This window comes from Nyctibius grandis, chromosome 3 (assembly GCF_013368605.1).
Source record: "Nyctibius grandis isolate bNycGra1 chromosome 3, bNycGra1.pri, whole genome shotgun sequence".
NCBI lineage: Eukaryota > Metazoa > Chordata > Aves > Nyctibiiformes > Nyctibiidae > Nyctibius > Nyctibius grandis.
Window position 1 is genome coordinate 31,076,479 of NC_090660.1, and position 23,483 is coordinate 31,099,961.

At 38.3% G+C, this 23,483-nt stretch overlaps 1 protein-coding gene across 2 annotated transcripts in view; it reads left to right on the top strand.

Annotated features, from left to right (window-relative positions):
* Positions 1-23,483, top strand: part of SEMA5A (semaphorin 5A) — a 361,263-nt gene that overhangs the window by 283,963 nt on the left and 53,817 nt on the right. For both annotated transcript variants that reach the window (XM_068396639.1, XM_068396640.1), the window contains exon 16: positions 3,624-3,771. In XM_068396639.1, coding sequence (XP_068252740.1) covers positions 3,624-3,771 — 148 coding nt within the window. The remainder of the gene's footprint in view (positions 1-3,623; positions 3,772-23,483) is intronic.

Here is a 23,483-nt window from a genome sequence, read left to right on the forward strand (position 1 = left end):
ATGCTGTGTTGGTTTTTTTTTTCATGAAAAAAAGGAAAAAATGACACTCACTTCTGTTGTTGACTGTTTTAAAAAATTTTTTCCTAAATTGAAGTTAAGTAGCTGTCAAGAACCGATAAGGTTCCCCAGGAGCGGGGGTTCACCAGCTACAATTGTTCAGGTCGCAGCCCTCCTCAGTCAGCCCTGCCCAGCCAGCACGGGTCAGAGCCCCCTAAAAACTCCATGGTCAGCCCCACCTGTATGGGTTAGAGCCCCCTAAAAATAATTACCTCGCCCTTTCCCTCCTGGTGCACTCAGGAGCAGGGGTTCCCCTCCCTTATGAAAGGTTCTTGGTTGATCCTTGAGACGAAGTTAAAGCATAAACAAGGCACAGTATTGATTCAAAGTTGGCTAGGTTTACTTGGAGAATGATAAGTGGATAACGATATTTTGTGAAAGAGGAGGAAACAGATGGAAAAGAAACCAAGAGACAGAAGGAAAAATAGGCTGAGATTATGGACAGTATAGCAAGGATAGGATAGTCACTACCCAGGATCCAGCAGCATCCATCCCGCAGGTCCTCTTGTTTGTCTTCAGTGTTCGGTCTTCTGGTGGTGGTTCGGCACCATGTCTTGGGGGTGATCTTCCTTTATACCATGTAGGTAAGGGAGTGGGTTTCCTCATCTTGACAACGGTGTCTTGGCAACGGTGTGGTTATAGTTTTGCATACTCACATTAAGACTCATGCGCTATTTACACACCTTAGGCCTCGCTTATCATGCGGAGTAAACAGGATGCCCTTGGTGGGCTGCTCTCTCAGCCCGGACAATGGTCGGCGAATGATAAGCAGAAGAGTGGTGTGCTGCATCAACAAGCTTGTGGATTCCACAGTTCCGCTGTCCGGACCAGTCAAGCCAGCGCACACAAGCAAACTTTGAGACAATCACTTTACATTTCAGTCTCTCACAATAGCTTGCATAGACATTTTAAGTTTTTTTTCAGTTTCATTTTGTAGTTTCAACTGCATCTTTAAATAAATCTGGTTAACAGAATTGCCAACCTTTGAAGTGCTTACTGTGTCAGTTGTTAGGTTTCTTTTCTGTCTTCCGCTTAAGTGAGAGAGCAGATGATAGGGCACATTGACAGTAAAAGAGGCATCGTATAGTGTCATGAGTCTCATCTAAGTGAGGTTTGTCACGCGTAACTTCGGGTGCCCATGAATGTGAGTGCTTATGTGTGAGTCAGGTGTCTGAACATCCACTACTAGAAATCTAGCCAATACAGGTTGTGGAGAACAGAGTGATTTGTCTCCTTCTACTGTATATTCCTAAATTAGGTCAAATTAATCATTCTAGTCTCCATAGCTTGTATTGACAAAATTTCCATTGGCTGTAATGGGAGCTTATAAGTCTGTCTCCCATGCAGCCTTTATAGTCAATGGAAACACATCGTTATATTGAGGGCTGTATCTATATGACCTATATTAGACGTTTGCTTTAGGGTGATGTAAGTCATGTTTTTAAAAGGGCTGTTTCTTTCCATGAACTGTTGCTCAGGTTTAGGTGACTATGTGATTTATAGACAGCTACACTGTACATGCCTGTATTTTAAGGTGAGATGAGTCCCACCTTTAATTTTACTTTTTGCATGGCTGAATGTCGGTAATCATCAGCTTCATGGCAGACTTGCTTTATGCAATGTGTGTGTCTCAAATTAACTTAGCATGTGTCCATTAAGAACTAATGAAATTATGCAAAATATATACTAATTTGACTAAATAAATGGTGATGTTACATCTGTGTTTCATGTGGCACACGTTCTCAACAAATGATCACAGAGACAAACTATCACAAACATTCACATAAATGACTGCACGTGACTAAGAATATGTGCAGCTGTTGGAGTTCTGGGGGAAGACTATCCAGGCGCAGAACATTCCTATGCATCTTTAGTGATGGCATAACGTGAACTGTGAATTGCAAATATCAAACATGCAGGAGGGAAAAAATTTTATTAAAAAAAAATAATTTATGTATAAGCTGCTGTTGAAAAACATTTACCCAAATCATGCACTGAAGAATTCTGAGGGAGCAGATTCATAAATACTGAGGGTTTGGGGTTCTTTTCCTCATTTTACTGGTAAACAGCTGAGGTCAATACAAGCTGTTAATAGTTTCCTTAACTATACAGAAACACAAAACTATATGTCACTCGCCTATTTACCCTGCTCACAAACTTTTAAATTTTGATGGAGTTGCTCAGACCTAGGAACAAATTCTGAATCATAGACTCCAGCATATGTGAGAAACCTACTGTTGTATATAACAAACACAAACAACATTTTTTCCCCCAGAATTCTGAATTTGCAAATTCCTTGGTAATGAAGAATTAGAGCTTGAGGATCTTGGGGCTTTCTGGGAAAAAAAAAAAAAAAAAGTGGTTATGGTTATTCTTGTTGAAAATGACAACAGTTTATACTGTCATTTCTCTTCTTGTAGAAAATTATTTACTGAAGTATTAGAGTCAGTTTTCATTGCAGGAGAGCGCAAAGTGATTTAAGCTTGTTAGAAGGGCAAGAAGACGGTGGATTTTGGGTGGCTGGTGTAAAAAATGAGGTAATATTGTAACAGATTGATTTTTTTGTTCAGAACAGTCAGTAGTTGGAACAAGAGCCACCCAGCTGCATCCATAAAATATTAGAGCACTCCGTCAGGGTCATCTGTTTTCTGAATATCTGTCATGGCTTTGCTTTATCTGAAGTAACAGCTTGGCCTCTTTAAGAGCCCCAGTCACACTTGCTGGTGGCCCAAATTCCTTGGACCTGTGTAGAGGGTCCTTACTAAGCAGCATATGCTACGTCTAGAGTTATTGGATGGCACGCTCAAAAAATCAGGAATCTTAGGTTTTTACAGAAAGTGAAAAAACTCACTAAAAGTTGGGACCCTCACACATATCTGAGTGTCGTGTTACAATAATGACAGCTCAGTAGTAAAATATTCCTGCTTCCCTCAAGAATGTGGTAGGCCTCTGAATCAGTTTGCAGCCCACTGGGAAATCTTCAAAGATAATAGCTGAAAATACCCTTTAAAAGATAAAGTAATAATCTTATGAAAACAGTACAGTTCTTTATGCCTAGAATCAATGTTTTAGCTTTTTTTTTACCCATGAAAGTGGAGACACTGTGGAAAGCAAAAAGCAAGTTTAGCTCTCTGAAGAGGAGAAAGATGGATCCTAATCAATGCTTAGCTAGAGACTGATAGATCACTGCCTGCATAAATGGTTGCCTTCCATTTGGTTGACTCACTTCTGCCCTGGATGTATAGCCGCGACTGTTTTTAATAAAGTAGTTGTCAACCTTGCTTATGTGCTCACAGTACAATAGCATGGTTGTATCGCATGGATTGTATAAAGGCACTGAATAAAGCAAACAAATGCTTCACCCACACAATTACAGCCTAAAGAAAAATCTCAAATGTTTAAACACTATGTGCAGTGTGACAACTGTTATTTTAGTGCTTTATGAATAGAGAGGGGCTCTTTGTATAAAATATTTCCCTGTACAAGCATCTGTCTGAGTAATGCAAATGAGGTCTTGTCTTGGTACTAAGTAGATTCTTTGCCTCCTTGCTTGCTTCTTCTCACAGGTACTGCAATGAGCATTTGTTGTGCCCCCCTCACGTGTTTTGGACAAGCTGGGGTCCATGGGAGCGCTGCACTGCTCAGTGCGGAGGAGGGATCCAGGCACGCCGTAGGACATGTGAAAATGGTCCTGACTGTCCTGGCTGCAGTGTGGTAAGTAATTCTCAGCTTTCCCTTCAGCAAATATCTATGGCTATATGCCATGGATGTCTGTAGGGCATCTGTGTATGTCTGTATGCTCTGCCCCTAACATGAGTCACCAGAGTGTGTCTGTCTCTGTGTAGCTCGTGTGTGCTGAAATGCACACCGTATATTGGTCAGAAATATATATAATTGAGCTTTTTCACAATATAATCTATAATATGAGCTTCCTGAGGCAAGATCGGTACAGATGTTCCTTGTGTGTCCTTGGCAGGTTTATGGTGGTTTTTTATTTTTATCACCAGAGTACGTAGGAATTCTAGCTATGAGCCCAGGACTCCAATGTATCAGGTCCTGTACGGCACAGAAAAAGATAAGTTTAGGATCTAAATACATAAGGAGCCCATAAGTGAATACATGGAACCACCAGGAAGTGCTGAAGTAAGCTTGAGCAGCGATATTGATCTTAGCACAGCAGCAGCCTAGCAGCTGTCAGGCTTTGAAGCTACAGTGGGATTATTTTGAATGAGTAGAAGTGCTTTACGGATACCCAATTTATGAAGAGAAACATACAGGAAAGTGTATAGGGGCTTTTTCTTATATCTGAACAAATATAGGTGGTAGGTTTCATGTGATGGGAACATCAGAATGGGACATTAATTTCTTGAAGGTGAATGAGATGATGCATAGTAGTATACGGATGAAGGAGAGAAACATAGCAGAGACATGTAGATAGCAGGGTGACACATTCACTGCAGTACACTGGGAAGATAACCTCGATGTGAGTATTCCTGAATGGGTAACACCATCAAAGCCAGAGGAAAGTATATTATTGCAGGACAATGAGAAGCTGAAGCAAAGTCTTAGCAAGTGTAGGTGAATATCAGAAGATGAACCTTGGGGTGCTGTTTCATGATAATTTGAATTCTAGTGGTGCATTGTCACTGGAGGGGGTATTATGTAGAAAGCATAACCTGGGTGAAAATTTGAAGTGGCCAAAACTGCAGATGACAGATTCTGCTGGTGAATGACAGATGGTGGTGTTAATCTCCCCAGTGACCAAGAATGAGCACAGCTCAAAGGAAAAATTAGAGTTTCGTTTTAGCCATGTTGTGCTTAGTGGGCAGGCCTGAAATGGCACACTGAGAAACATGTACTCAATTTTGTTCCAGAATATTAAAGAGTTAGAAGAAAAATACATTTTTTTCACATATTAAACCAATTTTTACATGCCTTCATTTCAGAGAGTAAGCTTAATTCTGAGGTTTGTCATCATATGTGGTCTATTTGTTAGACTGGCAGTAATTCAAAACTAAAGAAAGGATCATTTATTACCTTTCTGTAATTTTAAGGTTTTGTGCATTTTCTCAGGATTAGTTCTCTTTTTAACATTTATCCTGGTGGTAGAATTGCATTTTCAGTAGATTGAAAACATCCATCAGGTTTTTTCTTGTCTTTCAGTTGAACTTTAATAATTAACCTAATAACTTAGAATTATACCAAGTTTTCCAAAATATTTGTCTCCCCCGATGGTACACAAAAAAAGCAGACATATGGTCTAGATCCATTGTTAAACCTTCCTGACTAGCATAGAAAAGAGCACAATCTGAAGGTTTTCTGTCTCAGTCATTCTTGTTTATCCCATACTAATGTTTGTGAAAGAAAGCAGTATTTTGTTTTGCCCAGAATCTTCCCATGGTCTGAAATGAAAAATGAGTAGCTCTAATTTTCACAGGAAGCTCCATGAGGAAAGTAGGAAAACCTTTAGTGTAAAAATTTCTTAATTATAACTGATTTGAGATTAATGTTACTGGGTTTTGTAATTTATTACCAGTCTTAGCATGTTGTCTGTACTGTGTCACAAAACAGTTACCAGTTCAGCTATGGAAATGTTTCTGGGTTTTTTTTATTAATTAGAAAATAACTGCGTTGATGGTTTCAAAAAAAGCACTTAGCTTTGGGCTACAGAGTTGTCTGGCTAATACTTAGGCACCAATGGAAACCAACCTAAGGTAGAAATCCTCTATAAACCCTGGTGTTCTTGCAAGACAAAGGACTCAAGTATACAGTCTGTGTTCTGTTTAAGTTTCAGTGAATTTGAACCTGGAAGCTACCTGTTGAGTCAAAAGTTTTGCAGCCATAGTAGGACCTTCTCAATAAGTGCATCTGAGAAGAAAGTACTTTATTTCTTCTAAGAGTTTGTTTCATTAATGTAGGAAAGAGCAATGTGAAATATTTTTATGCCTTCTTGTAATTGTTGAATGGATGAAATATTTATATTAACAAAATCCTAATGAATGAGGAGCAGGAATATCAAAACTTATTTATTTATCAGAGGCTCTTCTGCTTCGACTAAATTTTTATTTTTATTGTTGTACGTATGTATCCTTCAAAACGGTTACAATTACGGATTTTTACCGTAGTGAAAAAAGGAGAAATTATTGTGCCTTATTACTACTAATTCCCATCTTTACTGGTTGTAGTGATACTAAACTTAGGTGGTGAAAGATATTTACTGGATTTAATTTGTTTTTAAAACCTTTTGTTCTGGGTGTCTCAGAACACTTGGAAAGCTAAATAATCTCGGGAAAAGTTACAAAGAAAGTGGTAGTAATCTACCCTGTCTACTGCATATCCAATCTGGAGTAAAAGATGTTAAGAGCCAAATTTGCACCAAGTGAATTAAAGACACAGCTGAGAATAGACTCAGGGACTTAAAATGCCCAGTTCTCTCTTTCAACCATTAGATGATAGCTTTAATTTAAAAGGAGACTCTCCAGATTTCTTAGTTACCTTCAGTGAGGATGAACTGTGGGAAACTTTCACAACGTTTGAATGGCATGACTTGCCATAGGCCTTACAGCTGTGTAATTCAGAGCCTGTGGTCTGTAAAGTCAAGACTTGTGTTCGTAAAAAGTGGGGAGGAAAAATGTGTACCTAGAGGACTGGATAACATTATTTAAGTTAATAACTGTGTTAGGCTTCATTTCATCTTGAAATGAAATTTTTGATGCACCAGAGGTGTAGGGTGGACTAAATGCTGTCTTGGGACCCCTTGGACCCCTTTCAACTATGCCGATTCTTTGTTTTTACAACCATTTTTCAATGGGATGTCAGGGGAGAAAAACAACAACTCTTTTTATAAGGCTTAAGAAAGAAAGTCTTACAACTTGTTTGCCAGCAGTATCAGGGGACCAGATTTTATGTCGTAGGAGAACCTGCCTCTTCTGTTTTCCAGTCTGCAACCAGGTTGTGAGACTGCAGTATAGCCAACCCTACTCTATTTAGCTGTTCTCATTTTGCAGATTTTACCATTTTCAGGGCTATTGTTTGTGTCCATCTCATGATTTATAACACATAATTTTTACTGAGCGTTTTTCCTTCCTTTTGGTTTGGTTGTATTGCTCTTAGTCTGTAATATCACAGCAGGTGGCTACTAGCTGTGTTTTGCTTTTTGCATGTTTCTTATCAGTTGGTTCCTTGGCTTTGTCTGTCTTATAGCAGAAATCAACCAAGACACTTGAATATTTTTTTATCAGGACTTAGTAGAGAGTTCCCTGCAATTAGTGCAAACTTAGCATCTTATAAAATAATAATGAAGATAATAATAAATCTTTTCATGCATATAAATATTACAAAGAGATAAAAACATGATGATATTTTAAAGATGTGTCTCTCACTGAAGTGTACTCAGTATATGAAAATAGATGTCCAGAGACTTAGGACTGAAAGCATTTACACTGAATATAGAAAACCATAAATTACAGAATCACAGAATCAACCAGGTTGGAAGAGACCTCAGGGATCATCGAGTCCAACCATTGCCCTGACACCACCCTGTCAACTAGACCATGGCACTAAGTGCCATGTCCAGTCTTTTCTTAAACACATCCAGAGACGGTGACTCCACCACCTCCCTGGGCAGACCATTCCAATGTCTAATAACCCTTTCTGAAAAGAAATTCTTCCTAATGTCCAACCTGAACCTCCCCTGGCGAAGCTTGAGGCTATGTCCTCTTGTCCTATCGGTAGTTGCCCGGGAGAAGAGGCCATCTCCCACTTCACTACAACCTCCCTTCAGGTAGTTGTAGACTGCAATAAGGTCACCTCTGAGCCTCCTCTTCTCCTCTATAACATAAATTGTTATGATATAGGAGAATTAGACCACAGACACTCCTAAAGGTCAAAAAGATGAAGCTCAAAATAAAAATCTGGAGTCCTAAGGACCTGTTAAAGTCTTTATGTTAATCAAAGTTAGTAAAGAATGCTTGAAAGTTTCTAATAAGAGATCGGCCCATCACAGCCAAATTTAAGAGCAGCTAAAATCTGGTAATAGAAAGCTTAAGTGGGTCACAAAACAGGTATTACTCTCATGTATTCAGGTGATACATGCGCTAGAGAAGGAACTGTGGAATTCTGTGGACTGTGCTAATATGACTCAGAGGACAAATTTCTTCAGATTTTACAGTGTACTCAGATAAGTTGTACATTTGCTTCAGAAAATGCTTCTTTTCCTGTGAGAAGCATAATCTCAGTTGAATTTGCCTCAGGTCAGTAATAAAAAATAACTTTTTTTAAGAATTATTGGTAGAATAAGAAATCTAGTTTGAGGCTTAAGTTGGGTGACATACTTTACGTATATTTGTCTGTGTTCTCATTTCAGTCATGCTAACATATGCATAGATTTTAGTTTTGTAATGGGAGACTGGTAAAGTGCATATGCTTATACCAAAACAAAGCATGTTGGGTTTTGATATGGAATGAAAAAAAAAGAAGGAATTTTGTTACTCATGTTGCATTCATCTTTTTTTTATTATTATTGTTTCAACGTTCCAGAAGTGTGCTGAACACAAAACTTTGGGAAGAAACCTTATCTGTATTATAAAGTTTCTGTTATGACACAAGATGGAAAAACAAATGTCTGAAATGTTTTCTTTCATTAAGTTTTTAAAGGGAATTTGAAAATGGAAGGTTATTAGAAGTACTTTGTCCATCAGGAAGAACAGGGTCTGCCATTAAAATACTTGCCATCTCACAAAACGAACTCCAAACATCTAGTCTAGAGAAAAGGTGCCAGAAAAGATTGTTATTATGCTTTTTTGTGGTTCTTTTTTAAGTTTCCATTTGACCTCTTTGAGCTAAAGAAAAATAAAATAGTGCATCATCTATTGCAAAACCAGAAAACATTCTTGCAAGCATGAGGTACAAAAAAATTGTACTTTTTGTATGATGTTTGCCTACTTCATGCTCATTTCCTTGTCCAATCCTTTTTTTCTGTCTATAATCTAACCTCCATTGAGTATTAGCTGGTTTTTGTATGTTTTAAAAGTTTAGCAAAGTAGAGCTTGTCTTCTTTTGATGCTGCATATGCTGTTGCGGTTATAAGCAATGCCAAGTAATTAAAGAGGATAAAACAAAAAAAAAATCAAAATCACAAGAAATAATTTCAGAAAATGCTAACACGTATTGATTAACGGTACATGTGGTGCTCAACTTTGTCATTAAAGTGAGTTGTCAACTTGGCATGCATAGTCAACATGAACATGAAATATAAACTAGTTGAACTGATGTGCATATATATCCAAATGTGGGGTGTTTAAGGTAGTCTTTAGCTACACATCCAGTGATCATTTTGCTGTTTGATTTATTTAATTTTGAAAAAGAGACTAAACAGCAAATTGTTTGCTTTCTTGCTTAAGACAGAGCAGTGAGAAGCATCCATTTTTTGAGAAGCATGTAATCTTAGAAGTAACTTGAAGCTGAGAAATAAATCTTCAGCTGCTGGAAAACTGTGTCCCTACTTCGTTTCAAGCAATTCAGTTCAACCTGTGACAATTGACACTGACTGCAGTCCTGTTCTGAGGTTCCTATAGCAAGCCCTTTCAGAGGATTTCCAAGTCATGTAAAATAATTTCTTTTGTGGACCAATGACAGTTGATTTGAAATCTCTTTCAAATATAGTTAGAAGAGCTCTGCAAAGGGAGTATTCTCACATTCAAGAGCTTTGCCTTGGACATATGTGTACCTGTGATACAGATGATGTGAGTTTGATTCAGAAGTCCAAATCTTATTTAAAACAACATAAGAAATTTTACCGTAACTGTGCACAAGCTTTCTCAGGGCTTTGGATGTAGGGAACAGCTAATGTGTCCCTCAAGGTCAGATGATAGCGAAGTGCCTTCATCCACTCACGGAGTCGTATTGATCAGAGATAGGAGACCTGATTTGCTACATCCAGAATTTACCACGCTGGTTCCTAAAATGCCAAGCTCACCAGAGTGTGTCCCGTCACAGATATTGTAATTTGTTGCAGTTTTCAGCAGCTCCCATGCTGTAGATGTACTCTTTGTTATTGTTAATTAGATGTAATACCTTATGCCTGGCTATATGAGGCTCTGTGTTTGAACTGTGATCATTACTGTGTCTGATAACCACAGAAAGCAGAAGTATCTGAAACCTCCTTCATTTTGCGCCCAACAGGCACATCATTGGGCTCAAGGGCTCAGCATTACAAGACATGAACTTCTGCTTCCCTTTGACTCAGCTGGTCTTTGAATATGAATGAAAAAGGAGAAAGATATTTAGGAAGAAAGGATGTTGGGTGCTGACGTTTTGTGCTGCACTAATTTTAGAATGAATTAATGACCGATACTGAAGCTGGAAGATATTTCCTGGGGACTCGTGCTTCATCCAGCCTGAGATTTTTTCATTGCTGTGGACCTAGAACATTCAGTTATCTCTGGAAAGTAACCCATAACTCTGTCATTGAACTCTAGAAATTAAAACAAAAAGCAGATGGCATCATTTTAGCTTAGTTTCATCAAATGATAAGGCTTACAGGATCATATTGTAGTCTGTCAGGTATTCGTACTCTTCTGCCCATAAGTAAGGAACCCACTCCCCCATTACAACTGTATTTGATTGGAGGGTGGTCTTAGATGACAACATGGAATTGCAACAAGTTGCATGGAAAACAGTGGTCCAACAGAAGACACAAACCTAAAGTAGTTCCCACCTTGAGAGCCAGAGTTGCAGCTGAGTCCCCTATTTGGTCCAAGTGGCATCAGGTGCTGTTCAACGAGTATGTATGTTAGCACACATGTAGCTTGTGAGTAGCCACTGCGTGTCTTTTAGTTTTTAGCAGTAGGACTGCTAAGTCCTACTGGCAGGAGGTATGGGAAGGGAAAAGGAGAGAGCGAAAAATTTAAAAGACTTGTAATTAAACTTATAGGAAATCAGGCCTCATTAGTTCCAGTGCTTATGGATCTACTTATTTAGTATGTGTAGTGTAGCTTTGTTTGATACATAAGGAGTATTTCCATGAAATCACAACGGACATTTAGACAATTACAGAGAGATTTCAGCAGACTCAGGGAATGGGTAATTTTGTGGAAACTGAAATTTATTTTGGGGGAATTTAAGCCAAAAAAAGAACAACAGATCACAGAATCACAGAACGGTTAAGGGTTGGAAGGGACCTCTGGAGATCATCTAGTCCAACCCCCTGCCAAAGCAGGTTCACCTAGAGCATGTTGCACAGGGTTGCGTCCAGGCGGGTTTTGAATATCTCCAGAGAAGGAGACTCCACAACCTCCCTGGGCAGCCTGTTTCAGTGCTCTGCCACCCTCAAAGTAAAAAAGTTCCTCCTCGTATTCAGATGGAACTTCCCATGTTTCAGCTTGTGCCCATTGCCCCTTGTCCTGTCACTGGGCACCACTGAGAAGAGTCTGGTCCCCTCCTCTTGACACCCACCCCTAAAGTATTTGTAAGTGTTGATAAGATCCCCTCTCAGTCTTCTCCAAGCTGAACAGACCGAGCTCTCAGCCTCTCCTCATAAGAAAGGTGCTCCAGTCCTCTGATCATCTTTGTAACCCTTCACTGGACTCTCTCCAGTAATTCGTTATCTTTCTTAAACTGGGGGGCCCAGAACGGGACACAGTACTCCAGATGTGGCCTCACCAGGGCTGTGTAGAGGGGCAGGATAACCTCCCTTGACCGGTTGGCCACACTCTTGCTAATGCACCCCAGGATACCATTGGCCTTCCTGGCCACAAGGGCACATTGCTGGCTCATGGTGAACTTCTTGTCCACGAGAACACCCAGGTCCTTCTCTGCAGAGCTGCTCTCCAGTAGATCAGCCCCCAACCTGTACTGGTGCGTGAGGTTATTCCTCCCAAGGTGCAGGACTCTACACTTGCCTTTGTTGAACTTCTTGAGGTTCCTCTCTGCCCAGCTCTCTAGCCTGGTCAGGTCTCACTGAATGGCAGCACAGCCTTCTGGTGTATCGGCCACCCCTCCTAGTTTTGTGTCATCAGCAAATTTGCTGAGTGTACACTCTGTTCCTTCATCCAGGTCATTGATGAATAAGTTAAACAGGACCAGGCCCAGTATTGACCCCTGGGGAACACCACTAGCCATGGGCCTCCAACTAGACTGAGCACCACTGATCACAACCTTCTGGGCTCTGTCGTTCAGCCAGTTCTCAATCCACCTCACTGTGCACTCACCTAAGCCACACTTCTTGAGCTTTCCTGTGAGGATGTTATGGGAGACTGTGTCAAAAGCCTTGCTGAAGTCAAGGTAGATAACATTCACTGCTCTCCCCTCATCAACCCAGCCACTCATGTCATCATAGAAGGCTATCAGATTGGTCAAGCATGATTTCCCCTCGGTAAATCCATGTTGACTACTTCTGATGACCTTCTCCACATGCTTAGAGATGGCATCCAGAATGAGCTGCTCCATCACCTTTCCAGGGATGGAGGTGAGGCTGACCAGTCTGTAGTTGCCTGGGTCCTCCTTCTTACCCTTTTTAAAGACTGGAGTGACATTGGCCTTCCTCCGGTCCTCAGGAACCTCTCGTGTTCTCCATGGCCTTTCAAAGATGATAGAGAGTGGCTGGGCAATAACATCTGCCAGTTCCCTCAACACTCGTGGGTGCATCCCGTCAGCGCCCATAGATTTGTGGGTATCCACTTTGTCTAAATGATCTCTAACTTGATCCTCCTCAACCAAGGGAAAGTCTTAACCCTCCTTAACCAAGGGAAACCTCCTTAACCAAAGGAAAGATGTACCATCCAATGTTTCCACCAACCTGTTCTGGAAGGAAGTTTCTTCCTATCCTCCATATAGCGTTCGTGGGAGTAGGATAGACCAGATAGTCATCTAGTAGCCCATCTAGTATTTTCTATACTGTCTCAGAGTGCTGGCTCAGGCCAGTAAGGGTCCTGTCTTCAGTTGCAAACAGTCTCGGGTGCCAAAAAGAAGGTAAGGAATTAGATGAAAACTATGTAGGTAATTTTGCATATGCAGAATAATCCTTCTTGACTCCTGAAGGCACCTGGTTAAAACTCAACATATGACAGTTGGTTATAGTAATTACTACACTATAGAAATGCACCAATTTGTAAATGGTAAATGTAAGAGAGTTACACAGACCACTAATTTGGAAGGAAGAACAAAGTAATCTCTGTCCTAGAGTACTGGAAAGACTAGAGCTGTATTTAATATGTTTTTTTGTTTTGTTTTTAGAAAGGAAAAAAAAGATAGGAAGCCTCATATGCAAATTCAAGGAAAAGAAAAAAGTGATGCAGGTAGAGACAGGCTGTTTCACCTGATCTCTGATTTTCAAACTGCTGAACAACTTTAGGGTAAAAAGTAATTCAGATGTAAATGGAAAGTGGAGCGCGTTCCCTTAAGATATTACCAATATAGACCACTTTATACCTTTCTGGCATTGTTCTCGAAGAAGATAACGGGTGTTTCTGACAATCAGAATGGAGCAGCTTCAAAGTATATGGTATTAAATTTGTGATACAGTGTTAGAAAAAAGGGTCGTCATTAAAGTGATATCCTAGAAAGAAGGTGTAGGAGTTAAAAGATGGATAAAGCTAACTGGACATACCAGTAGGTTGTCCTGGAAAGGCAAATGTCAGATTATTGGGAGGTTACTCTAGATTTCCTAAAGGAATTACTTTAGACAGATGTTACTTACTAGTGTTTTTAGTAATTTTGGCAGACAAATTTGGATTACATTTGCTGTTGACCTGAAGTTGTGGGGCATCATCAATACAAAGGTTGATTTGCGTATCATATAGGAGGCACTAGAAGTCTTTGAGGGCTGAAGTAATAGAAGTGAAGTGACATGTATCATAATTGCAAAGTCGTGAACTTAACATTAAATTAGCAGAAAATCCTGCTCTCTACTTGAAGCACAGTGAGGAACAAGACAGGAGAATGACCCCGGTGCTTGAGTTGTTTATGATACCAGCTCTAAGCCAGAAAAGTTGAGCAGCAGCGAAAAATGTAGATTCAGGTTTAGCATTTAGGAAGTTTCAGCAAGGTATTTCCAGTAGAGACAATACAAGGTAGTCTAGAGATTCATATAAACTAATCTCAGAAGGGATGACTGTAACAGTCTGGACTGTAGCTAGTTGAAATCACACTTTTTGTTTCACATTTTGTAAGTAATGCAATTTTTCCACCACTGCTGTTATCTTCAATCAAAGCTGAGCTTATTTTGAAGCTGAATTTATCTGACACCATTGGATCAATGACTGAAGTTATGGAAGCTCATTATGATTTCATTTACAAATTTTCGATGTCTCTTTTGTTACAAAGATATGTCTTTGTAAGTATGCAAAACCCTTAATTTTGACTGTAGGCAATTCAGTCACAACCTTAAGTCATCGTGCAATTGCAATCAAAATGGGAAAAAAAGGTGCATGAAGCATGGCATTGAAAATTACCTCAGAAACATGATAGAGCTGTTACACAAAATTATTCTGTAGCCACACTTACTGTTCTTAAAGGATATTGCAAGTGGTGGAAGTGAGCTGAGGCCTGGAAAGTGTCCCAAAGAAAGACAAAAGATTGGGATTCTAATAAATCAAAGTAGGCAGGGTTCCTAGTGTATGAAGGAATAATATATAATTTAGTGATAGGTTTAGAGAGGGAACACTGGGATTTCTGTGCACTCTGTATTGTAATATACTGAATTTTAAGGAAATACGAAGCCAATTAAGGGAATTAATTTCTATCCAGGGCATTGTTAAATGATGTAACTTGTTCCAAGAAATTGTTGAGGCTTAAATCTTAAGAATCAAAAAAACCCCACACAACTAAAATTGTGCAGGATATCAGGATGAACTAGAATTATAATAGTCAAAAAAATTATTACATTTTAGGTAGCAGAGTAAATCACATTTTAAAGTTTTAAATCTTTTTCTGAATATTAACAATCACATTGAGAGCTGTGCTTTGGGCATTCCACTTATTTAGGTGCTGTCCTTTGACAATAACCAGGGGCAGCATGTCTGATCTAGAATGGCATTTCCAATGTTCCTCTTTGTGAGTGAGTGTTGAATCAGCTTACAACAAATTGTCCCTTTGATTTATTTTGTTTCTTTTAGATTTAGCCACCTGTAGGTAAAATGTCACAGTGCAAACATAGTAATTGTGTTTACACAATTTATACCAAAAAGTGTTCTCACACATGGACCTGATGGTTAACACGAAGCAGAGTTTTGTTTCAGTGTTCTTCACTTCGACATCAGTAAGTTTAGGGATGGATGAAGCCTGAATACGTAATATGTGGGGTTGCCATTATAGCTTCACTACTGCAGCAGCTGTTGAAGAGTGCAAGACTGATATGCTAGCTGAGCTAATTGGCAGCAGTCCTTAGTCACCCGAGTGCAATTAAATGGAACTCCATCCAAATTAATGATATTTATCTACCGGCTTTTGCTTTCACTTAGTCTCAGAGCATTATAGTAAATTTTAATTTATTAGACTGTGGTAGGATTTTACTTTTCATTGAAAATAGTGTCAGGCAGCCCTATTCTTACTCTGGTTATATCAGGTTGGGGCATCATTTAAAAAAAATTTGGAATATTTATTGAAGAAGTTATTAAAACTACCTGTTTTTTCCTCCTGGGTTGATTCCCTCATCCCTTCCACATTCAATTGTTGGCTTAGAAGACCTGTGCACTAATGCTACAGCCACCAAATAAAAGGCATTAAGTTATTCAAAGCCTCTGACATTCATCTTGAACATACATGTTCACAAGCCTTAAAAAAAGCAAACATATATTTTCATTGTGTTTATTTATAACTTATTTTGTATCTTCAGGATGTTGTGACTCAGTCTATTGCAGCATTCTGAAATAATAATATTTAGGCCTGAATACTCCAGTAGATGGGATTGTATTCTTCATGTCTGAGTATATAAACTCACGCAAATACTGAGCTATTTACCAGCATACACAGTTATTTGTCCTTGCAACTTGAAGGGCAGGGTGTAGTTGCACAGTCCCCCTATCAGGACCCCTTATGGTTCTTAAAAGCAATATCGTGTAGCATATTTATTTTCTGCCAGAGAAATGCAGCTTAAAGTAAAATGATTAATCCTGCAGATTCCAGAACAGAGTTTTTCTCTTTCAACAATACTTGTTACATCATCTGAAACATCAGAAAGGTGAATGAATTGAAGTCATAAAACTAGGCCTTTCAGTTTACATTATGAAAATCTCCAACTTTGTACTTGTAACAATTTCTAGTGTGAGAGATCAGTGAAGCATTTACTACTCTGTGAAGATAAAGCAGTTGATTTATCTTTAATTTGAAGTTGGTGAAGCCCCTATGCAGATTGGGAGTGGTCCACAAATAGGTCAGCCCCAAAATGCAGTTCTTGCTTTGCTTTTTCAGAGAGGCGCTAGATGGAGAAAAGCAGCTGTAGACTATACCTTCATTTTTCAGCTATCTGATTCAGAGGAAGGACAGACTCACTTCGATCTCTTTGGGCTTTGAGTCAATCTCCAGAAGGAAAAGTGGAAAAGAAATGGTAGAGTTGACATGCTAACTCTGGTAGCAATTTACGCACATTTAAAATTAAGAGGAGTTGACCAGGTCGTCAGCTGGCACAAAATTATGAAACCCTGTTGATTCCCTCTAGGATGCATGAGAAAACTTGCAAGTTATAGCTTGACATATTAATCTCAAAATTGTGAACATTTCTGCAGAATAAGATAGTACTAGGAGATCGTAAATGCCTTAATGGGCCCTAGCTCAGGGTGCCCTCATTGGCAGCTATTCGTGCAGTGAAAAACGTGAGAGTTAGTCGGTAGACCCACATCTCTCAGCATTGCCTGACTTAGAGCTAAGTCTTTTCACAGCCTTGAATGACATCAGCCAGCAGAAGCCCAGAGAGTGTAGCTGGCTGTTACTCTATCTAGAAAACCAAGACCTATAATCCTGCTTTAATCTGAAATTAAGCATGTTCACTCTATTTAAAGCATGAAAAGAGATTTAGTCAGAAGTTTCAAAAATTTTCAGGCAGTTGCTCACAAAACTAGAATTATACTATATGCTTTCACATAGGAGCACATAACCCTCTTTGCAAATTCACTAAGCTCCCTATTTAAAATAGTTAATTTGTGTGTCCTATCCCTTATTGAAAAGCCGATGCAGAATCCCCATTCAAATATTGAAGAATTTGTGTGAGATAGCTTGGCAGCATTAATATTTTGTTAAAGAGGTTTTAAAGTACTTAGAAAAAGAAGTAATATCAGTGCATATAATTTTCTTCTAAAATTATAGAATTCTAAATGGAGGGCTAAAAGGAATATTAGACATATAATGAAATCTAGCATCAGCAGTTTGGTATGAAGTATAAAAATGATCCATTATACAGAATGCAAGAAAAAAAGCAAATGATGGATTATACTAATTAATCCATCAAAAATCTTGCTGGGGGTCATATAAATGTAATTTTGAAAAAGGTAAAGAATGCAGTCTTGTTTGATGTCTTTAGTTAGGGAAATGTTTTCACATTTTGTTTTCAGAATGATTGGTGGTTTCTTTACTGGTTACTTTTCTAAGTAAAACTGAAGAAGTATAACAATATGAAATGCCCTACCTATAAAGTCAAATCTGACTTTCCATGATAGTCCCAAAATGTTAAGAAAAACTAACTTATGCTGCCTTAAACTTCATGGGAAGAATAATACGCATGAGCAGAATTTCCTGTGTTGTGAGAGGCAGGTAGGGTGAAACGTGCGGAAGAAAGGAAAATTCAAATCATGAGAGTGCAAGATTTTAAAAAAAAAGTATTTGTCATTGCTAAAGTCACAGAAGGGCTTTGCCTAAAATTATCGGGCAAATAGAGATGAAAATGGACTATTAATCTTTTGCCTTTGACAAGGTAGGCACTCTTGGTTATTTGGGGGAAATTTATTGGTGCGTTTACGTCTCAGAACTGCATTCTGCCTGCAGTACCAGTCTGATACAGAGTGTGCACTTTCTTAGCTATGTGCTTACCCTTTCCCTTTTCCCTGCAACATCCCCTTCAGAGTGTTTTCCTGAAAGGAGACGGCATTTTAGATACTACAGTACTTCCCGTGCTGTTGAATATAGTTAACCACACAGGTCCCAGCACAGACCAAGCTGGTCACCTTCCATTCTGAAAACTGACCATTTATTCCTCTCTTCCATTTCTCATCATTTAAGCAGTTAATTATCTGTGAAAGGATAATAGCTTTTCTCTTAGCTTGTGGCTGCAAGTTTCCTTAAGGGACTTTGAGAGACATTGTGAAATGTCTTCTTGAATTTGAAGTAAACTGTATCAACTTACCTCCTCTATACATATGTTTGTTGACTCCTTCAGAGACTCTGATAGGTTTGTGGCTTCCTCTTATAAAAAAAGCATGGTATATAATTTTGTTCTCCAGTAGGTCATATTTGTTCTTGTGTCCACTAATTTCATGATTTATTATGATTTCCCCTGATTTGCCCTTCAGATGTCATGGTCATTGTTTCATAGTTCCCTTGAACTTCCTGAAGTACTTTAAAAAGTTTTAAAAAATCACATTTACCATCTTCCAGGCCTCAGATAGGAAGGTAATTTTAAGCAATAAGCTGTGTGCCACTACTATGAGTTTACTTATATCTGTTTCCTTAGTTATATGCTTTGGTGATGTTTTTTGTTCATTTTGTCTATATTTGTTCCACAACATCTTTAACTAACACAGCCTGCTGTGGTCTTGCCATTTTTAAATACCTGTTGTATGCCTTTGTAATATATTGGGCCTATAGACTCTGTAGCAATCTTTCTGTCCCTGATGTGCTTGAAAAAGGATTGAGTTTTAGCTTTTATACCTTTCAAAGTTCCTCCTTGAATTCTTTTGTGGCCTCTCTTACTGTGTTTTTACATTTAATATGTCAGATTTCATGATTCTTTCCATTATTTTTTCATTTGTACATGACTTAGCTTTTTGAAGAGTGGCTTCATGCTTTCAATGGCCTTTCTCTCCCTAGTGTGTAGTTCTGCTGATTTCTTTTTGCCTTTCCTCAGATTTCTTGGTTGACAGCAAGCATTTGCTTTCTGCCTCTAATACAGTGCCCATGATGATCTTCCCTCCTGTAGCCTTCTGCTGGTTCATGTCCCTGATTCAGGTCCCTCATCAATATTTGTACTGAACTTAGCTATCTTCTTTGTTCATTTGTAGTGCAGAGAAGAGGTCAGGGACTAGTCCCTTAATACTTTTCTCTTGAGTGGAGTCATGTCTCAAGAGAGCAGAAAGCAGCAAGAAAATTCTTTTATGTTTCTCTGGAAAAAAAAATACAGTTGTTTTTGTCATTATATTCATATTTTTTAAACTTGGGCATCTAAACCAGCAACCTAGTCTGCTTAGTCAAGGGCAAAAGGTGAGTTTCTGTGGGGGACTCCTTGGAACTGCTGAACTGGGCAATAGCTATATTACACTTAAAAACCCCAAAACGTCCCCTCCCCTCCACTTGCACGCTGATAAGCTTATGGTGGCTATGACAGGTCAAGCAAGAGGACTCAGAATCCATGATCTTTGAAAGTCATGGAGAAAATACACCATTTGGTTTTTGTAGCTCTTCAGAATCATATTATACTTCGTACAGAGTCACAAACTGACACACAAAGTAGTTTTAGTGCTTGATGGTCAATGCTAAAATTGGGCCCCATCCAAAAGGCATTGAAGTCAATTTAGTCTTTGTCTGATTTCAGGGGCACCTGGGTCAGTCTCAGACTTTTTGTCATTCTCATTCCTGTTTAAAAATGATAAGGACTTGCTCATAAATTGATTCCCAACAACCAAAGAATTGGTTAATGTTGCCATCAGAGATTTTTTTTAATTAATTGGATGCAAGGGGCTTTTGTTTGTTGGCTGGTTTAATTGTCTATTTAGGCATCTTTTTCTCTCTACACAGTTCAATAAGTTACAAAATATTCTTCTGCTTGTATGAAAAGTAAAAAAAATCAAGGCAAAAAAAAAAAAAAAAGTTCTGTTCCAAAATAGCATGTATTGAAACAATTCTATAATCTAGCTTTGTACTGTAAAATTGGCACTTACCAAGATCCGGTAAAATAGATGTCCTGTGAAACTTCAAAGTTGCCATATTCTTTTAGTGAAACACCATTAAAGGCTGTGGGAGTATGGACAGTCCCTGATGAATTCACTTTCCAGCTCTGTAAATGCACAAAATCAAGTACATATTCATTGGAATAAGCAACATGATTAAAAAACTAAAAAGTTCCAAACCCCACAGCTGGAGCACAGATGCCAACAAACATAACTTTGATGCTTCACAGATGATTTTGAATACAAAGCTGTTCCAATTGATTCCTTCCCTACATTTTCCTTGGAAAAATGTTAAGTGCTCTGTGGTTTGTTTGTTGGGTTTTTTAAGTGGTGAAGAGTTTATACAAGTTCATAAAGAGTTTTCATAAATGGATACATGCTTATTTGATTCCATTAATTAAAGCTGACAAACCATATATCCATATATTTTTAAGTGTATAGTTTTCAGGGCTTTTCTGGATGTGAGTCTGAAAGGTGAATGAGGAAGTGGTACAGTTATGCTATGATAGAAAACTCTTGAAGGTTTAACTCTGCAGAGTTTATACTATGTAAGAAGACTTTTTTTTTTAACTGTACAAAGGCAAATAGGCCTTTAAAGACCACCTCTAAAATTTTCCAATTAAAATCTAACAGTGGAGTCTAATTTTCAGTTAGTGTTGAAGTTAAGGAAGGTGTGTATCCGTATATATAGTTATATCTGTAACATATTTTGGGTTGTAAATAGATATTTTTAAATGTGTGTATGCTCAGGATGTACATGGTAGTTGAGCATATTGTAAGCTTTTAGTGAGAATCAAGAGCATAGCTATATCGGGAGTGAGCAATTTACATCTACGTTCTGGAGAGTAGCTTAGTCCAAGTTTGTCTGGGTGGCTGCCCGAAGTAAAGGATACTGAAGGAGAAGGCTATGAAACTGATTGCAAAATGTTTCAAAGGATTTTTTTAGCTTTGACTTGACTGAATTGCTATAATTCATGCTGGGATCAGGCTCTTCTTTGGAGAACTCACATTCATCTAGGTTTCCTGAAAGCCATTTTGTTGTAGAGAGGTGATTTAGAAAAATAATGACTTTACTTGTTTCAGTTAGTGGCATAGTTCACAGTATTTTTTCATTTCTCTTATTTTGAATAGTACCAATCATTGCATGAGCTTGGGATTGTTTCATTCATCAAAAGCAGCAAAGCACGAATGACTTCGATGAATTACTGCCAATAAAATTTGCATCTCAGTCAATGTAAGTCCTGTACAGTCCCAACTATAATTGAAAGTATTCCATAACAGGACTTTTAATCATTATATAGGCAGTATTCCAGGTTACACAGGCAGATTAGACAAAAGACAGCATTAGGAAACATAAAGGTTTATCTTAAATAGCTTGTTTAATAACAATGCTGTTATTTTCGTATCAGGAACCAAGGAGCAATAACTGTAGTGCCAGTTGTACTGCAAGAGCACCTTCTGACTTTCTGAATTATGATGTCCCCATTTTCTTACCCTTAAACTGTGTCTAGGGCAGAAAGTACACATTCAAGGATTTGAAGTACTCTACTTAATGTTAAAATACTCCAGATTTAGAGGAAATAATTCTCAACACATTTGTTAAATTCAGAGCATTTCTGAAATGGCTTCAAAATTACAAATCAATCTGAAGAATATGTATTGGTGAGGAAGAAGCAAATGAAACAGCTGATAGTGTATGATGAATACAGATTTATCTATACTAGCACATCCTACAGCTTCATAGTTCACCATTTGGTTATCATCACAGTAAGGTCTTGAACTAAGGAAACTGGAGCTAATTGTGCCAAGACTTCTGTTACTCTTCTCTTCCCACTACCTTAAATTTTTAACTCCTTGGACAGTTTTTCGGTTTGTAAAAATCATTTCATGTTAGGTCTTCACAATGTAACAAATGAGGTAAATAATTTCACCCTTTTCAGCAAAAAAAAGAGGAGAGGGGAAACCATTTTTCACTCACCACTGCCTAAGTCTTAATGGGATTGGTTTGTACTGAGAAGTGTTGGAGCAGAACTTCCCCTCCCTCCTCTGCTAATCTAAGGGCTGATGGCTAAGGGCCTACAGAATAAGGGAGTAGCTCTACCTGATCTGGGCCTCGTGCTCATTCCTTACCTTATGATTTACAATATTCCCCTTGACTTGGTGCTGATGAGGATTCCTTTCTGTCACTTTTCTTCACTCTAGCATTGAAATGGCATGCTACAAATGAGAAGTCTGGTTTTGATTCTTTTCTGAATATGGTATGAAAATTGAAGCTGGAAGCTCTATGGAAAAATGAAATAAATAAATAAAACCTAAAACATCAGTGTCTGCCTTATAACAGTTCCCAGACCTTTATGAAAGTTTCCAAATACTCAGAAACAAATTTTAATCCTTTTGAGTAGTTCTCTTCATTATTGTCCTAGGTCTCCATTCTAAGGAGATTTCCATTCTACAGTCCTATCTGCATCCTCCGTATTATATAATTACAGTATAATCACAACCAGGGAGGCCAGGACATTCATAGGTCTCTGCTGATATCACATGATAACAAAGACAGCTTAGATATGGAGGACAGTTTCATTAAAGAGAAAAAGCCTTCCAAGAGGTCAGGATAATAGTCACTACATCTTACTATTGGTTCTTCCAAAGGACACCTTTAAGTCTTTGAACTAAACATTTGTTCCCTCTTTTCTAGAGACTTAAGAATTTTTATTATTTTGTGCTAAAGATGTTTATTTGCAAAGCAAAAATAATCTTTAAGGTATTTTCTGAATAAATAGAAAAATGCACCATAGTTTTTTTTCTCCTCTAAGTTGAAAATAATGCTTTGCATTTCTTCATTCTGTATTCTGAGTCCCTCTGCCTTTCTTAACAATTGTCTTTGCCACTGGTACTCACTACTAGAAATACATCTGTAGAGAACAGACATCAGACAGAAAACTAACCAATATTGTTATCAGTTTGGGTTCTTTATATCATTAATGCACATGAGTATTCATACTTTTCCTCAAGCTGAACTTTTCCCCCTCGCCCCCTTTCCCCAACATAAATATCCTTTCCTGAATTTGGGATGCTTTCAATAAATGAGTAGATTTACTTATTTGTCCATGTATGTTTTGACCCAAGACATCTAAGTGTGTAGGATTTGAAGATTTTTTTTGTCCAACAGGATCTGGATTTTTGTTTCACATTTTCTCATTTAATTGCATAGTTCTGCATTCAAAGGTACTAGTGGTAAATCAGTTTAATATAACCTTGTTGATAATGGTAAAGTCTTCATCGCAGTAACAGCAAAGAAGCATGGGGTTTTTTTTAGATGTAGAGAAATTATGAAGG